The following is a 17741-nucleotide window of genomic DNA, read 5'->3' on the forward strand; positions in this document are numbered from 1 at the left end:
TTGACACTGTTATAAATAACAGAAAGCCAATTTATGAATATTTTTTTTTTACAATGATTTCTCTGACATCTGCTTTTGCCCTTGAAATATCAACTATCATACATGTGGGGATAACAAGCATTGTCTTGTCTTTTTTTTCCTTCCTGGTAGGAAGCTTTGGATGATGTTGCTCAGCAGTCAAAAAGTTGAATATGACAGAGGCAGCCATGTGCAGGTCGGCAGTTTAAAGCCTCTCAAGGCTTAGCAAGGTTGTTCCACCAAATATGCTTATAGAATATAGTCGCTCTGGATAAGAGCGTCTGCTAAATGTCTAAATGTAGTTATATACACAAACACACACACAGTTTATTGTGGCAGGAGCTTTGAGTGTGGTTTGACCTCACAACTTAGGAGACACACAACCAGGGACTGGGTAAACCCACAAAGGGCATTTAGTAACTAAAAAAATCACAAAAATAGATTAATTGAAGATTTTCCTCAAATGAGGGGATTCTTCTGCCCAGGGTCCGGGATAGCTGGATAGGCAGACAGAGAACCGAGCAAGTGGGGTTTATTAAGGAATGATATGCAATACTAAAGTTGAGATGTTATTGCTGCCCTGTCTTGTTAAATACAGACCATTCCTTGGCACTAATCACATTAATGCTGTTAGAATTGTGCACAAGTCCTGATCTAAATCATGACTCAAATATAGCACAAGCACACGAGAAAGGGTACAACACTTTTATTATCTCAATAGCTAAGAAACTCTTAAGAACACAACTATCACAACCGTAACACACATTTTGTGAGGATAAACACAGGCATTTCCTTTGTCTTTTCCAATCCCACAAACAAAAAGACACTGACAAATGTATTTTATATTTTACAAATTCAAGTTCTTCAAAGATATTTAAGTTAAAACAACTGACTTTTTCTGCCGTCAATGTGGCTGGTGGGCAAAAATAGTTCCATACTAAAATAATGAAATCAGGCATTCTGTGCTTGTTTTCAAACTAAAGTATGGCATATTGTACATTCTTTTGAAAAGGACTATGACTATGAGTCTTGGAAGACTGCATGCCTATTGTCTGCAGTGTAAACAAGCAATTATTCTGCGAGAACTAACCTCATCTTCATGTACATTCAAATACCTGCGGCACACATACAGTACAATAAACTGTCAGAATACTGAGATAATCTGATTCTTTAACCTAAATCCAAGCCAAATGTCTCCCAAAGATTGGAACAGATAAACGTGACCTCACATTTGAGAACTTAGCCAAAAACCATTAGAGGAAGTTCAAATACATACATTAATGTGATGACTAGACTACTAATGACCGACTCAATAACTGGTATGGCGAAGAGTATCTTATATTTTGGAAGACAGAGTGTAAGGGTGACTCTGCAAGTACAAAACTAAAAAATTAAGTGTATTTCAATGTGCTTTTTTGTCAAAAGGCATTAGAGCTTGTTATTTGCCTAGCAACAAACAGGAGAAAGAGGAGGTATGGAGTGAAGGCTGCCAAATAACCTTATCCATAGGCTACATTAACCGTGAATTATGTTTTTGGTCTATCTCAATGGTAAAGATAATGCATCTACAGTTGTGTCTGATGACTGAACGATATTGACCTTCTAGGAAAGAAACCATGGTCATTTCCTAGTAATGTTTATGCTTTCATTGAGTCAGACAAACTAGAAACAGCAAAAGAAACATGGGGATAGTCCCTGAGAGGATGCCATTCATTTTACAAAACACCATCAAATCATACAGACCAACACCTTAAATATCTCAGTGCCTTTGTTTAAAAAAAAAACGTCAGGCCAAATGTGACAAAGCACTTCACGTCTGATATCATGAAACATTGGAAAACACACAAAGAAACTGGACTGGTTAACCTGTCAGTAGGTAAAATGTCATTGAAATTTGTAAACAAACAAGACCCGTCTTGTCCAAGCTCCCTCGGTATCTGCAGGAGTTGTTTCATAGAAATTCATCCTATAATGTAATTTTCTTTTTTCCCCACATTTGTCGACAATTGATGGACACTTATTTTCATACTTCTATGTAGCACCCTTGATAGCATCATTGTCTCGTATTATTCATTAGCAGTAATCTAAAATAAATTGACAAAACAAATGTAGTGTCACTATTACCGTTAACACCCCTGCATGACTTAAAGGGACCATTGAATAAATGTGGATCAAGTAGCCAGTGGTCCTGACTGAGTAAGTTAAGCAGTTGATATCAAAACGTTTCCATTTCTTATGGTCATTTGGCTGAAATATCTCTGACTTTGAAAGAGGCTTTAGTTGGGGCACATTTGGTAGGAGTTTCAATTACAAAACAAACACCCCCAAAAAAGACCAATTGTATGGTTCTAAAAGAACAGTGTCTTAAGTGATGTCGACTCAGAACGCTGGAGGTGGAGACACTATCAGCAACTCCAGTCAGAGGATCATTCTCATAAACAGTGTTCTATATTCTTTTGAGATGGAACGGTAAAAAACAATACTCAATCATGATTAGATTTAGTCATACAATTGGATTGAGAACATTATATGATATAATACATTGAAATAACTTCTTATAAGGCTTTCTACCTTTCTGGGAGGCACCTGTACTAAAATATGGAAAGATATACAGGCCTTGTTTGTGGTTAAAGTTGTTAACTAATCAGTACCACATTCTAACTAAATTAAAATGTACAATTTAGGTAAAGGAGCGCACATTAATGGCTTTAAAGTCTGATTCTTAGATGATGGCGCCCCCTGTCTTTCTATTCAGTAATGGCACAAATTAATTTGTGATGGAATTGAGATGTCACATCACAATGCTATTTTACAATAGATTTTAGAGGACATTAGAAAGTTCCTTGGTTGAAGCTTTATGTTCAGATCTAGTTGTGAAGATGTGGAAATTGATCCTAATAGAAAATGCAAAATACAAATTAGAAATGGAACAATAACATCAAGTTAACTGTCAATAAAATTGTTAACAATCACTGCTTTAATTGACCTTTGACCTTACTCCTTATATATGTACACAACCAACAAACTTAATTCAGTCATTCATTAACATGTCAGTGAGGAATGTCAAATGCTGGATTGGGGGTTCATTTCAAATCAGGTAAAATTCCACAAGCCAATACATCTAAATAAGAGTGTGAAAGATTTGGCCAATTGGCTTCCTCTCTTCTCTACACTTCGTAACCCTTGTGCTGCCTTCGGGTCACATGACCCAAAGGTTCATAACGAACCATCGTTGTGTTTACCCAATTTTACCCAATACAAAAACAAATAAAATAATTTTCTTTTAACCTTTGCAATGTGGGGGGTCTGAGACAGCCCAACGGTTAAAAGAAAATGCTTCACTTTGTTTTTGTATGTGGTAAAGTTGTCGCAATACGACGGTGGGTCACAGTGACTGATGGGTCAGAATGACCCGAAGATAACACAAGGGTTAAGACTGCATGCAATGCGATTTCTTAGCATGGAACTAGGACACTCAACACACTCACTCTGTCCCAAAATCAAAGTTTCAGACCTGAGAGCAACACCTCGAAGCAAAGGGTAATCCTCCCCCCCCACCCCCACCCAATGTAAATTCATTAGTCTGTCATCACTAATAATATAATAATCACTGTTTATCAAACGCTTCTGCTAATGACATTATTGTGCACATTAGAACAACACTTGTTTAAAATACACTCTCATTATGTCAACTGATATTTAGGAAAAATTAATTGTATTTCTTGAAAGATATACAGTGAGAATGTAGAGATATGGCAGTGTAGTTGGAAGGATATTTGACTTCCATAACTTAAATACTGAAAAAACAAACATTGAGGTTTATTTCAGGAGTTTCTGAAAAATGGCAGGCCATAAAATTATGCTTGGCATTTTAACAACAGTGACATTGTGGAGTGAAACAAAAACCCTGAAATAGACTTGAATAACACCCATCAATCCACACACACAGACATCTACACGATGATATAACCGCCACAGCACATTGTGTTAAGGGCATCTCCAGAAGAAAAGTGCGGCGAGAGTGGAACTTTGAAAAGGTATCTGTTCCACACAAGCGTCTTCAGAAACAAGCCCTGTTCAGACTGAACACTGTGACGTGGAACTGAGGCAAGGTCAGTTGAAAATAAACATTTGCTTCTATTGTCAAGTCGGTGATGCAATTGAGAAATGCTTTATAAATGGGTATAAATATGGTTCAGAGCCAAACAAAGGGGCTTGAGCACACTTCAGCGTATAGACTTGGAGGGACTAGCATCATATGAAAAAGCTTTGACAGGTGAGATGGACAAGATCATTGTTGTTCTGTCTACCATGCGTAATTGAGATAAAGAGACCCAATATAAAAAAATTATATATATATATATAAAAACTTAATATGAACTCATATATTAACAAAAGAGTTACAGTATACAGAGATTATAAAGCAGTATGGACACATGAAGGCCCAGAGTGAGGGAGAGAGGTCAGTCTGTTCCTGTTTCTCTTGAGATATGGGGGTGAGGGTGGTAGGGTTCTGGGAGGGGTTGGCATGTGTTGGAGAGAGGGGCCAGACAGGAGGTTAGGAGGGATCAGAAAGCTACTCTGCTACCAGCCATGGGTCATTCAGCAGTCACCATGGATACCCTGATGAGGTACAGCTTGGGACAATCTGAAAATCAGAGGTCAACAGATCTTTCAGGCTATAGTAAAACATTTACAATTGAAAAAAAATATTTATAAAGAGTTTTGAAGATCTCCCCCCAAAAAAACAAAGCAAGTATGACATTTCAATTTTGGGTAACATTCAATGGCAGTGGTGCAAACGTGAAGTGTCTGAAAGCAATTACTAAACTAAATTATAGGTCCTCACCATGACACTCGTTCCCTGTTTTGCTCATCATCTTCCTGAGTGGCTGACCTTTTAGGTTTGCTGTCCTCCTCTATGTAAACGAACGCATACGCACATGGAATTGAGCAGTGCATAAATCATTACAAAGTCTGAAACTAATCTTATTTATCTTATTTTGCTATCAGACAAACTCCTAAGTGGGAAGATCTAAAATGTTGTAACAAATGTACACTTCAAGCCCTTTTTAAATCAATGATTATTGTTCCTTTACCACATGGGTTTCCCTCCACATCATCCAGGAGGTTGGCTGTAGAGTTGGCCGTTCCAAGTCTTGAGAAAAGCAGGGTTAAGGGCAACATTTAGTTAGTAAACATTGCTGATCCGTAGCTACTGACCAACCCTGTGAGGAACAACGCAATACCAGGTAAAGGATACAACTGGTGTTTCAGGAGCATTCTCCTTTTTGACTTTCTCCTCTTAGTCTTCTCAGAGAAGGTTCTGGCGATTTCAAACAGCTTCTTTCTCGTTGCTGGGTGACAAAGACACAAAGCAAGAGAGGTCATTTTATCATCTTCAAGTCTTTGCCCATCAATGACAACTGACTGCTTGCTGTTTCATTCATACGTCCAGACATGCACCCAGACAGGTGGGTGATACTTGGTGTTAAGTTGTGACCCCCTGAGAAAAAGTGCTTACATTTGCCCATGTGTTTGAGTTTGTCTCTGAACATGGCATCGTCCGAGACAGCAGTGCACGCTTCCGTCGAGCCTGAGGCACAGTGTTCTCCTGGAGGACAACACCGTTAAGAGGAGTCGTCAAAGAAGACGCATGCACTTGCAAAATGTAATGAACCAAAACACATGCATGATGGGCTAGTCGTCTGCGGCATTTAGTGTGTGATCAACAGTGGTCAAAGAAACACACACGCTTGAGCATGTGCAGTATGAGCAAACATCAATGTGAATGTATAGATGTACAGTACTGGAAATCCTTGGAGTTTGAGCACTCCTGGCAGTTTCAAGCAAAGGTTTGAGTGAATGAAAGGATTTCCAGCCACTATTTGACCCGTGTTGGCTGGACACCCAAGAGACCACGACAGCTAGACACACACCCACTAACTAGTCAAAAGAACTTGGCAGAGGAAGCATATGAATGACATCTACCTGTGGAATTCTCCATGCTAGATGAGTGATTGGACTTGGATTTCTTTGATTCATACTTCAAGCGATCTAAAAACAAAGGATGTGAATGTTTAGCGTCAATGTGGCACACATGGAAGGGAGCAGCTCAAAGAGAGAACATTTTCAACATTTAAAATTATTCCACTTGTGGAGCATCATGTAGATCCAGTCAGAAACCACAGTTCTTATTGATCCATTGACTGTATGTGAGAATCCAGTTGAGATAATTAGATTTTTTTTCATTCAGTTGCATAAATGGATCAAAAGTATCTGGCTAGATTTAAAATGACCCAGTGAAAGTGGTCAAATCAGCACAATCTTGAAAACGTTTAACAATCCCTTTTGGGTGGGATCACCTTAGCCAATCCCATGGTTCAGTCTGAAGACAAAAGGGATTCTTGCTTCCTCTAAAGCAGAGAAATCAGTAATCTGACTTTCTGGGTAACTGCTGTATGAATGAACACGCATTTAACCTATAAAATCAAGACTGGTGATAAATCAAGAGATTTCCATGTAGAAGGAAGGGTGGGTTCTGCTTTATGCAAATTTAGTACTGGTTTGGACCATTGGGGTTTGTGAAGTCAGCTCCCCATTCGATCAAAAAGTGTGCAAAGATCACTCTGTGGTCTGGGATAGAAAACCAATCCTGACTAACCCTCCAACGGTTTCCATACTAAGGTTCCGCAGAAACTATCTACAACGTGATAATGGGAACTTAGTAAACAAAGTCGGAGCTGAAGAGGCATAAAGGACAGCAGGAGACAGAGATACAGAGTTGAACTAATATAGCATTGACATGATAGTGGTCTGCAAAGCAGCTTCATGAGACTGGGAGAGAAATGCCCTTCCAGTGCCGTTTCTCTGTCCGTGGAGAGAATGGGTTTTGGAGTATCTAACAGTGCACATACCTCGCTCTAAGGCAACGAGGAACTCTCGGTTGCGCTGCAGTTCTCTCATGAACTCCTCGTTCTGAAGGAACAACGCAATCCGCTCGTCCTCCAGATACTGCTTGAGCTTCCGCTCTTGTTCTGAGACCCCCGATGCCCCGCCTGCCCCCCCGGGGGTCCCATCAGTCCCCTGAGACTCCCTCTGGCTCATGGAGGAGAGGGAGGAGGAGGAGGAGGAAGATGGCTGGGACTGTTGACTCTGAGAACCCTTGATGTTGAAGGAAAGAGAGGGAAATGAGACCCATGCACACAGTACACCCAGCATTGCTAATCAACTTTCAGTACTAAACCCAACACCAAGGTAACTTGGTAACTTCAAATAATAACTTTGCTCACCGTTATATTGTCCTTCTGCTGAGGCAAGATTCTCAAAAAGTCATCAGGCAGGTTCCCAAGCATAGGCGGGTTCCAGTTCCTGTAGCTTTGGACTTGTCGGTGGCCTGGGGGTGGCTGGGCCTCAAACCTAGGGGGGTGGGAGGACGGTGACAATCTAATTAGAAACTACACTGATAATTAACTATAAAGAAATTCTACAGAGCTACTGTTACTATGGGAAGCTTGATTACTTGATTTGTTATGTTCTGGTTCACTCATATATTCATTCATAATTAGATTGATCAATAATAAGAACACTGAGGTTCATCTTAAAACTGAGACGGTGCAGCTATTCTTAAAATGGCCAACAGGTGGAGCTTTCACAAAGCAAAACAGCATGGGGCAGATCTGCCTGACTCCCTATCCTCATCCTTATTCAGAGCATGTCAATGTGCCAGGCACACTAGGAAAATTACCTTTGTAGTTCAGTCCCATTTTGTGTTTGACTGGATAGACAATTAAAATGTCTAGGAACCCTTAATTAATGTCTATCCAGTTAGGATTGATGAATAAACCCATTTAGAAGCAGGGGAGCGTTATTTTTGTCAAGATTAAATCAAGTGAAAGCTTTTCTTAATCAAGACACTTCCTGTTCTTGTTTTACCTTGGTGGAGGGGTGGGTGGGGCCTCTGGGTATTTCCGGTCATAGATGTGCATGTCGTAGGTTGGTGGGGAGTAAACAGGGGGCGGTTCCTCATCTGAGCTGTCCGGTTCCAATGTCCGCTCCAAAATCTGCGTGAAAATATTTTGTAATTTGATTTGAACAAACTATTCTTACACACCAGCACACTCAAATGTTCCTCTGAAAATACTCTGGAGGCTACACATCAGAATAGAGCTGTTCAAATAAGATTATAAAGTTAGATTAAACTGAGAATACTACAAGTATAATACCAATGACCATATCTGGGTTAAACTAGTGTCTCGCTAAGAACTGAAGCATGGAAACAGTACTACATTTAGCATGCTGATTCTACTTCTTGTTCTAGAGACTTGGGTTTCAGTTTACCCTAACATGACTTTGCTTGAAATGTAATATGCTCAAGAGAGAAATGGGCTCTAAATGGCCTTTCTGTCATTGATGCCAATTTCGGTTGTACATATTATACACATTTTAGTTGTAAGGATTGTGACAACAGAACTCTGACTGAATATGACTAGAATAGAATCATGTACTGCACTGAAAGGCCTAACCAAGTTGATCCATCTTGAATGCTATTTAACCACACTTGAAAATGGGACAACTGCTCACTCCAAGAACAAGAATAGATGGAGAAGCAGGTTAATGTGAGTGTGTGTGTGTGTGTGCGCGCGCGCATGTGGGTGGAGAATGTAAGTGTACTAACAGATGCACTTTAGTTTTTCGCTTGAGTTGGGATCAAATTCAATATCTGCTCTCTCCAGGAGTTGCTCAAATCAGCAACATATCCAATGGGTCACAAAGCTAGCTGCAGGACAACATGAAGTGTCTGGGATTAACAGTGCTACATAAAAACAAGTCCAACCCCGACCTACACCATTTTGAAGGTAACCAGAAAGAGTTGCCAGTAACACACACCAGTAGGCCACTTAAAACTGTTCAAAGGGTCTGTTAAACTCCATATTCCTTTCTAAGCTAAGAGGGAATTTATTTTATTTACAAGCATTGCACTAAAACAGCACCTACTGTCTTGCTCAACAGGCAGGTAAACTTCCAAGATTAAGGCACTTTAAAAACGTCTGGTGAACTATTGGGTCAAGCAGTACAAATGTTGTATAGTTCATCCCTAAGAACTCGTCTCTTTCTATAGTATCCATACCTTGATCATTAGTACTTCAGCATGAGTTGAGGAATGAGAACACTTTCACATGTAGTCTTGGGCTGGCAAGTCTCAAGGTTGTTGGTAGCCATTACGCTAAAAGCTGAAATATAAAAGCTTGGGCCCCGCCGGACAAACTCGACTAAAACATAATTTAATATTTATAACATACTAATATTAGTGGCTACTAAAGCACCACACTCTTGCAAACCGTTTTGAAAACAGGTTCTCTTTACAGCTATTCAAATGATACACAAGAAGTGATGGGAGGCCAGTGACAGGCTACAACAAAACCATGCACTCCCAATGTTGTTGTAGGGCAGAAGTTGAGAAACACTGGGGTACTAGGCCTTGGCTCCGGACGGTAGGTGACTCGGGAGACTTCTTACTGACCTCTGGGGGGATGCTGTCATCAGAGTCGGAGCTGTCATCCGAGCCGCCTCCGTCGATGCTCATCTGAAGCAGCTGATCGATGGTGGCGTCCACTGCCCCGTTGTTCGAGCGCAGCACGCACTCTATGACCTCATAGTCCATGCTGGGGAACATGATCTTGAAGTCCTCCATGGCCTGGTTGAACTCAAGGCGCCGGACTTGCCGATTTGGACGGCTGTTGTTGAGCTCTCCCTGGGTGGAACCGCCACCACCCCCACCACCACCACCACCACCACTGCCGCCGCCCCCTCCTCCTCCTCCTCTTGAGCCTCCATTACTGCTGCTGCGCTTGAATAGGCTGGTCATTCTTTCGCCTGAACTGGCACTGCCAACCTAGTTAGCCTGGCACCTTGGCACTTACCTCAAACACTCTTCTGTCACTTTCTTGTTTTGATCTCGCTAAACTGCCCTCAGATTTGACAAGCTTCTCCTTAAATCAGTTTCTCATCATAACACAAACATGGCGGTCCTAAGGAGGGGGAGTTTAACTCTTCTTCTTTTTCTCTTCCTCTGCTTGTTATTCAGCAGCATCCAACACAGTGGGCTGTGGCAGCAGTGACAAGTGCCCAGCAGAGGCTTGGAGAGACTGCGCTTGTGTGTCACCAGTTTTTATGATCTGACGGGCAATCAACTCTTACAGCTGCATCTTGAGCTCAGAACAGCACCTGAAAGAGAAATATCCAATCAGAAGATATAGACAACATCATATTTACCACAAGTACCTGGTTTGACCATTTATTTCAACATTTTTCTCCTTTAATAAGCATGTCAGACCCCAAATCCGAGAGAAATAATCTATAGTACTAATTGTATTTATACTTATGGTTTCAGGAAGTATGTGATATTTAGGCTCAATATTTTAACAGCATTAAAAGAGCATTCTCTTTCCTGCCATTTTTATTTTTGTTAGATTGAACTTTATAGAAGTCTAACAGAGGGTAACAGCAGTTGAAAAGGTCCTTTTGGATCTTGTCTGGCCTACGCAAAGTCCGCTTCATGATTCACTCAGGGGTGTCCGTGGGCGCGGGGGGGGGGGGGGCGGTCTCTTCAGTCCACACCCCGCTGGGGGATGGGGTCTGATTTGATCACATTAATGCAAGTTCTTCTGTCCTCTCTCTCGCTGTACTAAACCGTGCCAGTGTCCAACATTGCCATGGCAACTGTGGCATAAACAAAAAAGCAGACACCAACTGAAGCTAAGGGAGGGCTGGAGAGGGATCCCCAAAAAGGAGACGTCCATGATGGTTTAGTCTAGTCACGGCCAAAACACTCAATCATAACAGTCAGTGGATTATGGGACAGAGGCCATACATTCACAATCAATTAGCAACAATAATCAGACAAATATCAGTAGAATGATCAGTTGAAATACGCACATTTTTGTTGATTAGCCAAGACATGGCTGAGAGCCATGGTAAGTGTGTGCTAATGCAGGACACACACACAATAAGCTATGAGTGCATACCGTCTAAAGATCTTAGCCCAGCTTACCGTCACTGATATCAGGCCGATGTAGATAGTACTAATGGCCATCCATAGAGACCTCTGCTTTTGACCAGGTTGCAACCACTCAGGTCAGTTGGTAACAGCTGTGATAGGAAGTGAACAAATAAGTCCCCACAAATAAACCAGGGCCACCAGGTAGCAAGCACGATACCTTTCGTCAATATAAATAGTTCTCTCTGATACGTAGATAGACGCTGACAAAACTGACAGAGCAGGAAAGATTGGAGAGATTGACTGGAGTCTTTAGAGGTGGATCTAAATGGGTCAAGGGTTGGTCAATGAAGACTATTCTGCCCAAACAATATCTCACAGCATGTACACTTGTTTCCTCTACAGGAAATGTAAGTTCTCTTTTCTTTGAACTTGAGGGCATTTGATCAAGAGAAAGTCCAGAATGCTGAAAATACTGAATTATTTTTATGTTTTTGTAGGCTAAGTGTGACCAGTTATAAATGAATGATCCCAACATGGGAGATATTATGTAATGCCTTGTGTGGCCTCCAGTCCCTTGACATGGCTATCAGGATACAGCCACTGGATATATATACACATTACTGTTCCCGTAACCAGAACAACATACTGCTATTTGGCTGGTGGTCTTGTATAAATACGGTCAGGATAGGTTAACCTATCCTGACCTGAAGGGTGTCTGATTGTTTAGAATTGGACACTTGGCTGGTTTGAGGTACACTTTTAAATGGAAAGAGAGATTCTACATGTGTGCTGACTCATACAACACCCTAACAAACAAAGTGGTCTGCTGACCCAAAACAGGAACATGCACAAAGGGAAATTCTTCCAGAATTCAAGTCAAAGAGCAATACATTATTCAGTGCCTTAGAGTGACCTCTCCTTGGCAGAAAACATGGACATAATCATAAAGAGAGTTTACATAATCCCTGACATGAGTTATCTCTAAGTCTACACATCTGGATGTTCCTCATCTCTGGTTTCCATTACAAGATGAAAGGGGGAGGGAGCAGGGGGGGGGGGGGTTAAAAGGAATGTGGTGGTCAACAGAGAAGCTGTAGCATCTCTCTGATGTCCTCAATATTGGCCACACCTCCTATGCCTCCCCTTTCCTCTCCTCGTTTTCAGTCCCCCCCCCCCCCCCCCCCCCCCTAGTGCTGGGAAAATAAATCCCTGTGATGGAAGGAACAATGCGCCCAGTGCCAGCCCCGAGCCACATGGCAGTGCCAGGCCCCGGCCACTGCCCCCCACTTCACCCCACCCTGCTTTGACTTCTCATCAACATAGATGTAAAAGAGTGCTGATGTAAACAGAGCGCCTTGGCAATCGTGAGACACTTTCCAAGTGCATGTCTGAGTTGTGCTTGTTTGGGATCAAGTAAAAGAAAAATTGTGCGTGTGTGTAAAAGTGACACACGGGATCGTCAGAAAGTGTACTGTAAAGCTGACTACCTTACCCGTCTGAAAGGATTGACAACATTGGGAATAGGACTTGACCACTTTGGAACGAAGAGGAATACTTGGTGAAGAATACCCCAAACAAGGCTGCAAAAAAAAAAAGTATTACGCCCCAGACGTTCATGTGTCAGACTACAAAAAACAATAGATGAGAGGGTCATTGTGTCATCAGGTGACCATGGGTGTCCTGAAAACCGCCAAATCAAATCAGACAGCTTAGAGTCCTTCTGGAGCTACTTCCTTTTCTAAGCTAGTGTCGCTCCCATTCAAAGTCAAGCTATTTCACAGTCCGAGGCTGTACTGTGTGTTTTCACGTCCGTTCAGCAGTCACTACTAGTGAGTAAGGCCCCTCTTTTCTGTAGAGGAGCCAACGGATCAAGTCAAAGAGGGTCACCCGGCCGCCCCCATTCAAAATCCCCTCAAATAACAGAAAAAACACCATGGCAACGTGGCTTTTAGAAAAGCACAGTGTGCACGCATGCACACGCATGCACACACAGCCTATACTTTCGGACTAACTCTAAAGTAACCAAGGTTCTCAGATGCTGCTGCACATGTGAATTAAAAAAGGATCCTATCCTGCTTCATTGTTGGCCGCAGGCCAAACAGGCCAGCCAGATGTTGCAGCTCTTAAAAACACCATTTTGAAACCAGGCTAGGAAATCAATTCTGGGGCCATGCTTGTCATAAGCAATATAATAACTAGCCCAGTGACGAGCACCATGGCACCATGGAGACTAAAATCCATTGGAAACCTAGCCTGTCATTACTAAAGCATAAAGTGAAGGATTTGCTATGATTCTGACAAACAGTTCAGTGATCACTGAAACATATTAATAGAGTAATTGCCCGTGACAATGGCTTCCACCACTGGAATCGTAACCATTAGCAAAAATCACAACCTACAACCATAAACATCCTCGGAATGTGTTTTCACATTGCTACATCAAATTTGGATCTCCACCATGAGTCCCAGGTCCCTGGTGGGGTCAGTGAGAGTCCACAGGACCAGTGGTAGCGCATATGAAAACACGCCTCTTGCTATAGGATCATGACAGCCAACAAAGACCGCAGGGAGAAAGTCCCAGACTGTTTCCACAGACCTTTTCTAGAATTTGGTCTATTTTCCACTTTCACAACAGAGCACCATGTAGCTTACACAGTACAGTGTTGTGTTAGGTCCAGACATGCTTTTGTATTCAGGTTTTTTGTGATTTTTACAATGACACCCACATGCTGGTAGTGTATTCTGTAGTCAGAGGCATCTCTGACTTGGAGCAACACTGCCCTATGAGTGGTCAGAGGCATCTCTGACTTGGAGCAACACTGCCCTATGAGTGGTCAGAGGCATCTCTGACTTGGAGCAACACTGCCCTATGAGTGGTCAGAGGCATCTCTGACTTGGAGCAACACTGCCCTATGAGTGGTCAGAGGCATCTCTGACTTGGAGCAACATTGCTCTATGAGTGGTCAGAGGCATCTCTGACTTGGAGCAACATTGCTCTATGAGTGGTCAGAGGCATCTCTGACTCGGAGCAACACTGCTCTATGAGTGGTCAGAGGCATCTCTGACTTGGAGCAACACTGCTCTATGAGTGGTCAGAAGTGGTTTGAGGTCACAAAGTAATATACTAGGCAGGCCACGAAGGGCTTTGAGAAAACAATGAAGTTTCTGAGGGTAAGATTTTGGACGAACATGAACATTTAGGACAAGCCTTAAAGTTGATGTTGATCCATGAGATATCAAACCATGTTGTATGCTTAAACCAGTACACCGGGTCCATTGACTCAGATTATTAAATTAAGTGTGTCAGTGGCCTATTGCCTCCTCACTCACAATCTTACTCACAGATTCATTGTTTTGCAAGCCTGAATGTACAAATTGGTCTCAAGAGAGACCTAGATTTCAGACCTAGCGAGAGGTGATTAGAAGAGGTGACTATTTCAGATTATAACTCAAGCAGATTCAACATTTGATCATCAAGACACTACCAGACCGTCTGGACAAAATAACCACCATGAATAGCTTGTCTTACAATTTTCGATGTCCTCCCCTTCTGCAGTCCATTGCCTAACAGCTCCTCTAAGCACAGCCAAACAGGAAATCCTGCTGTAGCTACAGTATTCCCATATTTTGACTTCACTATTTCCAATGATAGGCAGAGGAGTTTGGGCAGTGTGGGCATAATCAAATATAGAATGGTGAGTAGCAATAGTAACTGTGGTGGAGTGGAGTGTTTTATCAAGGTCACCAAGGTAAAGCATAAATAAATACAAAAGTCCACTTTGAGAAGCAAAATAGAACAGTTGCTCCCCTCAACCAATTACAATGATCCTTTGTGACCCATAAGCATAGCACTACACTGTTAAACAGTAGAGCACTGAACCGAAGCCCCTGACTACTCCAATAGCCCATAAGCCTCCTGTTCAATGACCTTGTTCTGTACAGAAAAAAAGGGTGGGGGGAGAGAGACAGAAAGAGAGAAAGGTATGCAGACACAGGATGGTAGGCAGTGAGTGAGAAAGGTGCACATCCATGTCAGGAAAATTACTGGAAATCTCAAAAGAACCTCCCTCCTCTGTTCTTCCTGGAAGCTTCAAATGTGCAGGCCTGCTACATCTGTCAGAACACACGCTATAAAACTAATAATGACACAGTAATGGTTGCAGCGGGCTGTTTCTGGGCCATCTGCCACACAAGGGAATAGGGAAGCTTTTGCTCCTTAGCCCAGGGAGGTAGAAAATAATGTGAAAAATATCATTCCATTCATAATGTCAAATAGTCCTTTGTTGCCCTATTCTAGTGCAACATCAGCGAGCTGTGTGCTGAGTAACAAGCCCAAGTGTGACATGTATCGTAAGAAGCTTACGGACATTTCTTATAAGAGGGTTGAAGCTCTGTCTGGTGACCCCGGTCTATAAGTGGGTCTGTGACTCAAGAGGACACCCTTCACCCTCCCCATATTTCCTTTCATCCACAGAACTATGGTATAAAGGAGAATGTTTTAAAGTGGTGTGATGCATCATGAGAACAGACAGCTTCATAATACCAACTAGAGACAGGCAGGGGAACCACTTATATAAACTATGGTTAGGATTCAGTTCAATCTCAGGATTTATTGTGCAATAATTCAGACATTTCCTCTGATTCTCAGGGCTGGACTGTAATCCCAGCCATCTCTGTTAGGGGCCTAGGTACAAGGGACCGTGGAAGGGAGTGGCGACTGGTAGGGACAAACTTAAAGAAGCGATGACAGGGTTCTTTTCACCATCCCTCCTGCATCATTGGCTGCTTAGGGTGACATATGCATGACTGACACGTTGACATCCCTCAGTTCATGGATCTTGTGCAGATGAGGATGCAAGGTTAAAGAGCAATGGGGATCGTCATGAGCTATCTCAATGAAAGCGATGTGAGTAGTGTGTAAAGATTCTAAATACAATACTAGGTCTACATCAAAATGATGTATCAATCCCTGCCGATGCACAAACAACTCCAAACAATTCCAAAGTGATGTTCAGTGAGGACTTTGGTACTAAAATCACATACAGCATGAATCTATGACCTTGTTTTAACTGCGAGAAGAATCACACATACTAAACCATGACAAAGGTCACCGTGCTCTGAGCATGAGCCACATAATTCGCCTGGTTAAAAAATTGACTGGTCGATTACAATCCAAGACAGTTTAATTAATGATTGCAGAATTCGAATTTTCATTGTTGTTTTCATGTTGTTTTCATGTTTCATGCTAAAGCGTCACCTTCACTTGTAGTAAAGACAAATATCGGCCAGAACATTGAGTGACTTCCTAGGATCCTGTCTTATTGCAGCTGCTCCAAAGCAGTTACAACTACATACTAGCACGAGCTAAACAGCTGACATTACGCAGTAGTCAGCTCCCAGGTCAATGCATTGTCGGATTTATGTTTGACAAAACTTTGTTTTAAAAGTTATAGTGAGGTGCTAAACTATGTTTTAACCCTGACAACAATTGCTCTTGGAAAGTGATTTCTCAGTACTCGTACTGATGGCAGGCGAGTCAGACACTTTAAGCCTATTGACTTTTTGACACATTAAATATCTCGTTTTGATTAGAGCTAGTTGTGTGTAGGCTATACCATGTAGATATGGCCCGACTAGCACAATGCCAGTGGTAATGCAATAAACATTCACTGAGCGTAGAGACAGTCTAGTTCAATGATATTATTCTAAAGAGGCCTCAGTAGCCTAGTCGCTAGCTAGCTAATCCCATGATAAAACAGACCCGCTAGCTAGCTAGTCTAGTGCAAGGGAATAATTTAAGGAATCTTGGCAAACTAGCTGTGATGTTCTTGCACCAGTGTCTTTTAATATTGAACAATTACGCACAGTATGACGCTTTGATTTAATACACTTCTTGTTTTCAATCGTAATCAAACATGGCTAGCTAATACAAACTTGACATGTTTTCAAGCTAGCTAAACAAAAATATATTTCGTTAGCTATTCTGTCAATATGTGTGTTTACTTACAGGATGAGAAAACAGTCCACGTTCCGAGTTTTGATCAGATATTGCAAATCGTAGTATTCGGCAAACACTGTCCGTCCATTGACTGACTCGACATCAGACCATTCTCTCTACCAGTTGTCTTGGTGCGCCCGAGACCGAGTCCACACTGGTTCGTATTTTCATGGCCCTGTGTTGACTGATAAAAGCTACTAGCTCACACCAGGGCATTGTGGAAAAAAATACCAGACGAGCTGAAGTGTGTTCAGAAAGAGGCTCTTGCATCTATGTATAGTGTAGTTCTACAAAACAGAGACAGCTTCCTAGTGGCGAAAAGGGGGAAAATACTACTACACACTAGGGCAACAATGAGGTATTTGCTGCATTGGTCAATTTAGTGGATACATGTGTGTCTAAGACACCGACATAAAACGCCTCTTTTGTAATTATGTATGATAAAATGTATTAAAATTAGGCTCCAAAAAATATCTGCCATACATTTTCATGGTAAAACAGCTGATCTGTGATTGCAGGAAACAAAGCCACAGGTCTGAGAGCAAGTGCCGAGGAATAAGGAGGAATGACAACAGAACAAATGCATGTTACCCACTCTCTTTGCCTTGAGTGCACACATTTTGTAAAACCGTGTCAAAGGGCACATAATCTAGCAAAAGTAGAAAAAAGCTTCTTCTGCCTGTATATTACATCTCTTTGCTCCATCCAGATAAGGTTTTTGAG

General features: G+C 41.9%; 1 protein-coding gene across 2 annotated transcripts; it reads right to left on the reverse strand.

The window, feature by feature from the left end:
* Nucleotides 1-3582: 3582 nt before the first annotated feature.
* LOC136951311 (CUE domain-containing protein 1-like) lies at nt 3583-17189 on the reverse strand. Of its 2 annotated transcripts, XM_067245662.1 has the most exons (12): nt 17028-17189; nt 11072-11169; nt 9542-10245; nt 7954-8081; nt 7311-7437; nt 6936-7182; nt 6010-6075; nt 5543-5632; nt 5282-5375; nt 5118-5176; nt 4868-4937; nt 3583-4666 (listed from the first exon to the last, which is right to left on the reverse strand). In XM_067245662.1, coding segments are annotated over exons 3-12 (1227 nt in total). In that variant the 5' UTR covers nt 9887-10245; nt 11072-11169; nt 17028-17189; the 3' UTR covers nt 3583-4665. The 2 variants fall into 2 exon arrangements, with proteins under 2 accessions (XP_067101763.1, XP_067101762.1); XM_067245661.1 differs by lacking the exon at nt 11072-11169.
* Nucleotides 17190-17741: the final 552 nt, after the last annotated feature.

Source organism: Osmerus mordax, chromosome 11, assembly GCF_038355195.1.
Source record: "Osmerus mordax isolate fOsmMor3 chromosome 11, fOsmMor3.pri, whole genome shotgun sequence".
Lineage (NCBI taxonomy): Eukaryota > Metazoa > Chordata > Actinopteri > Osmeriformes > Osmeridae > Osmerus > Osmerus mordax.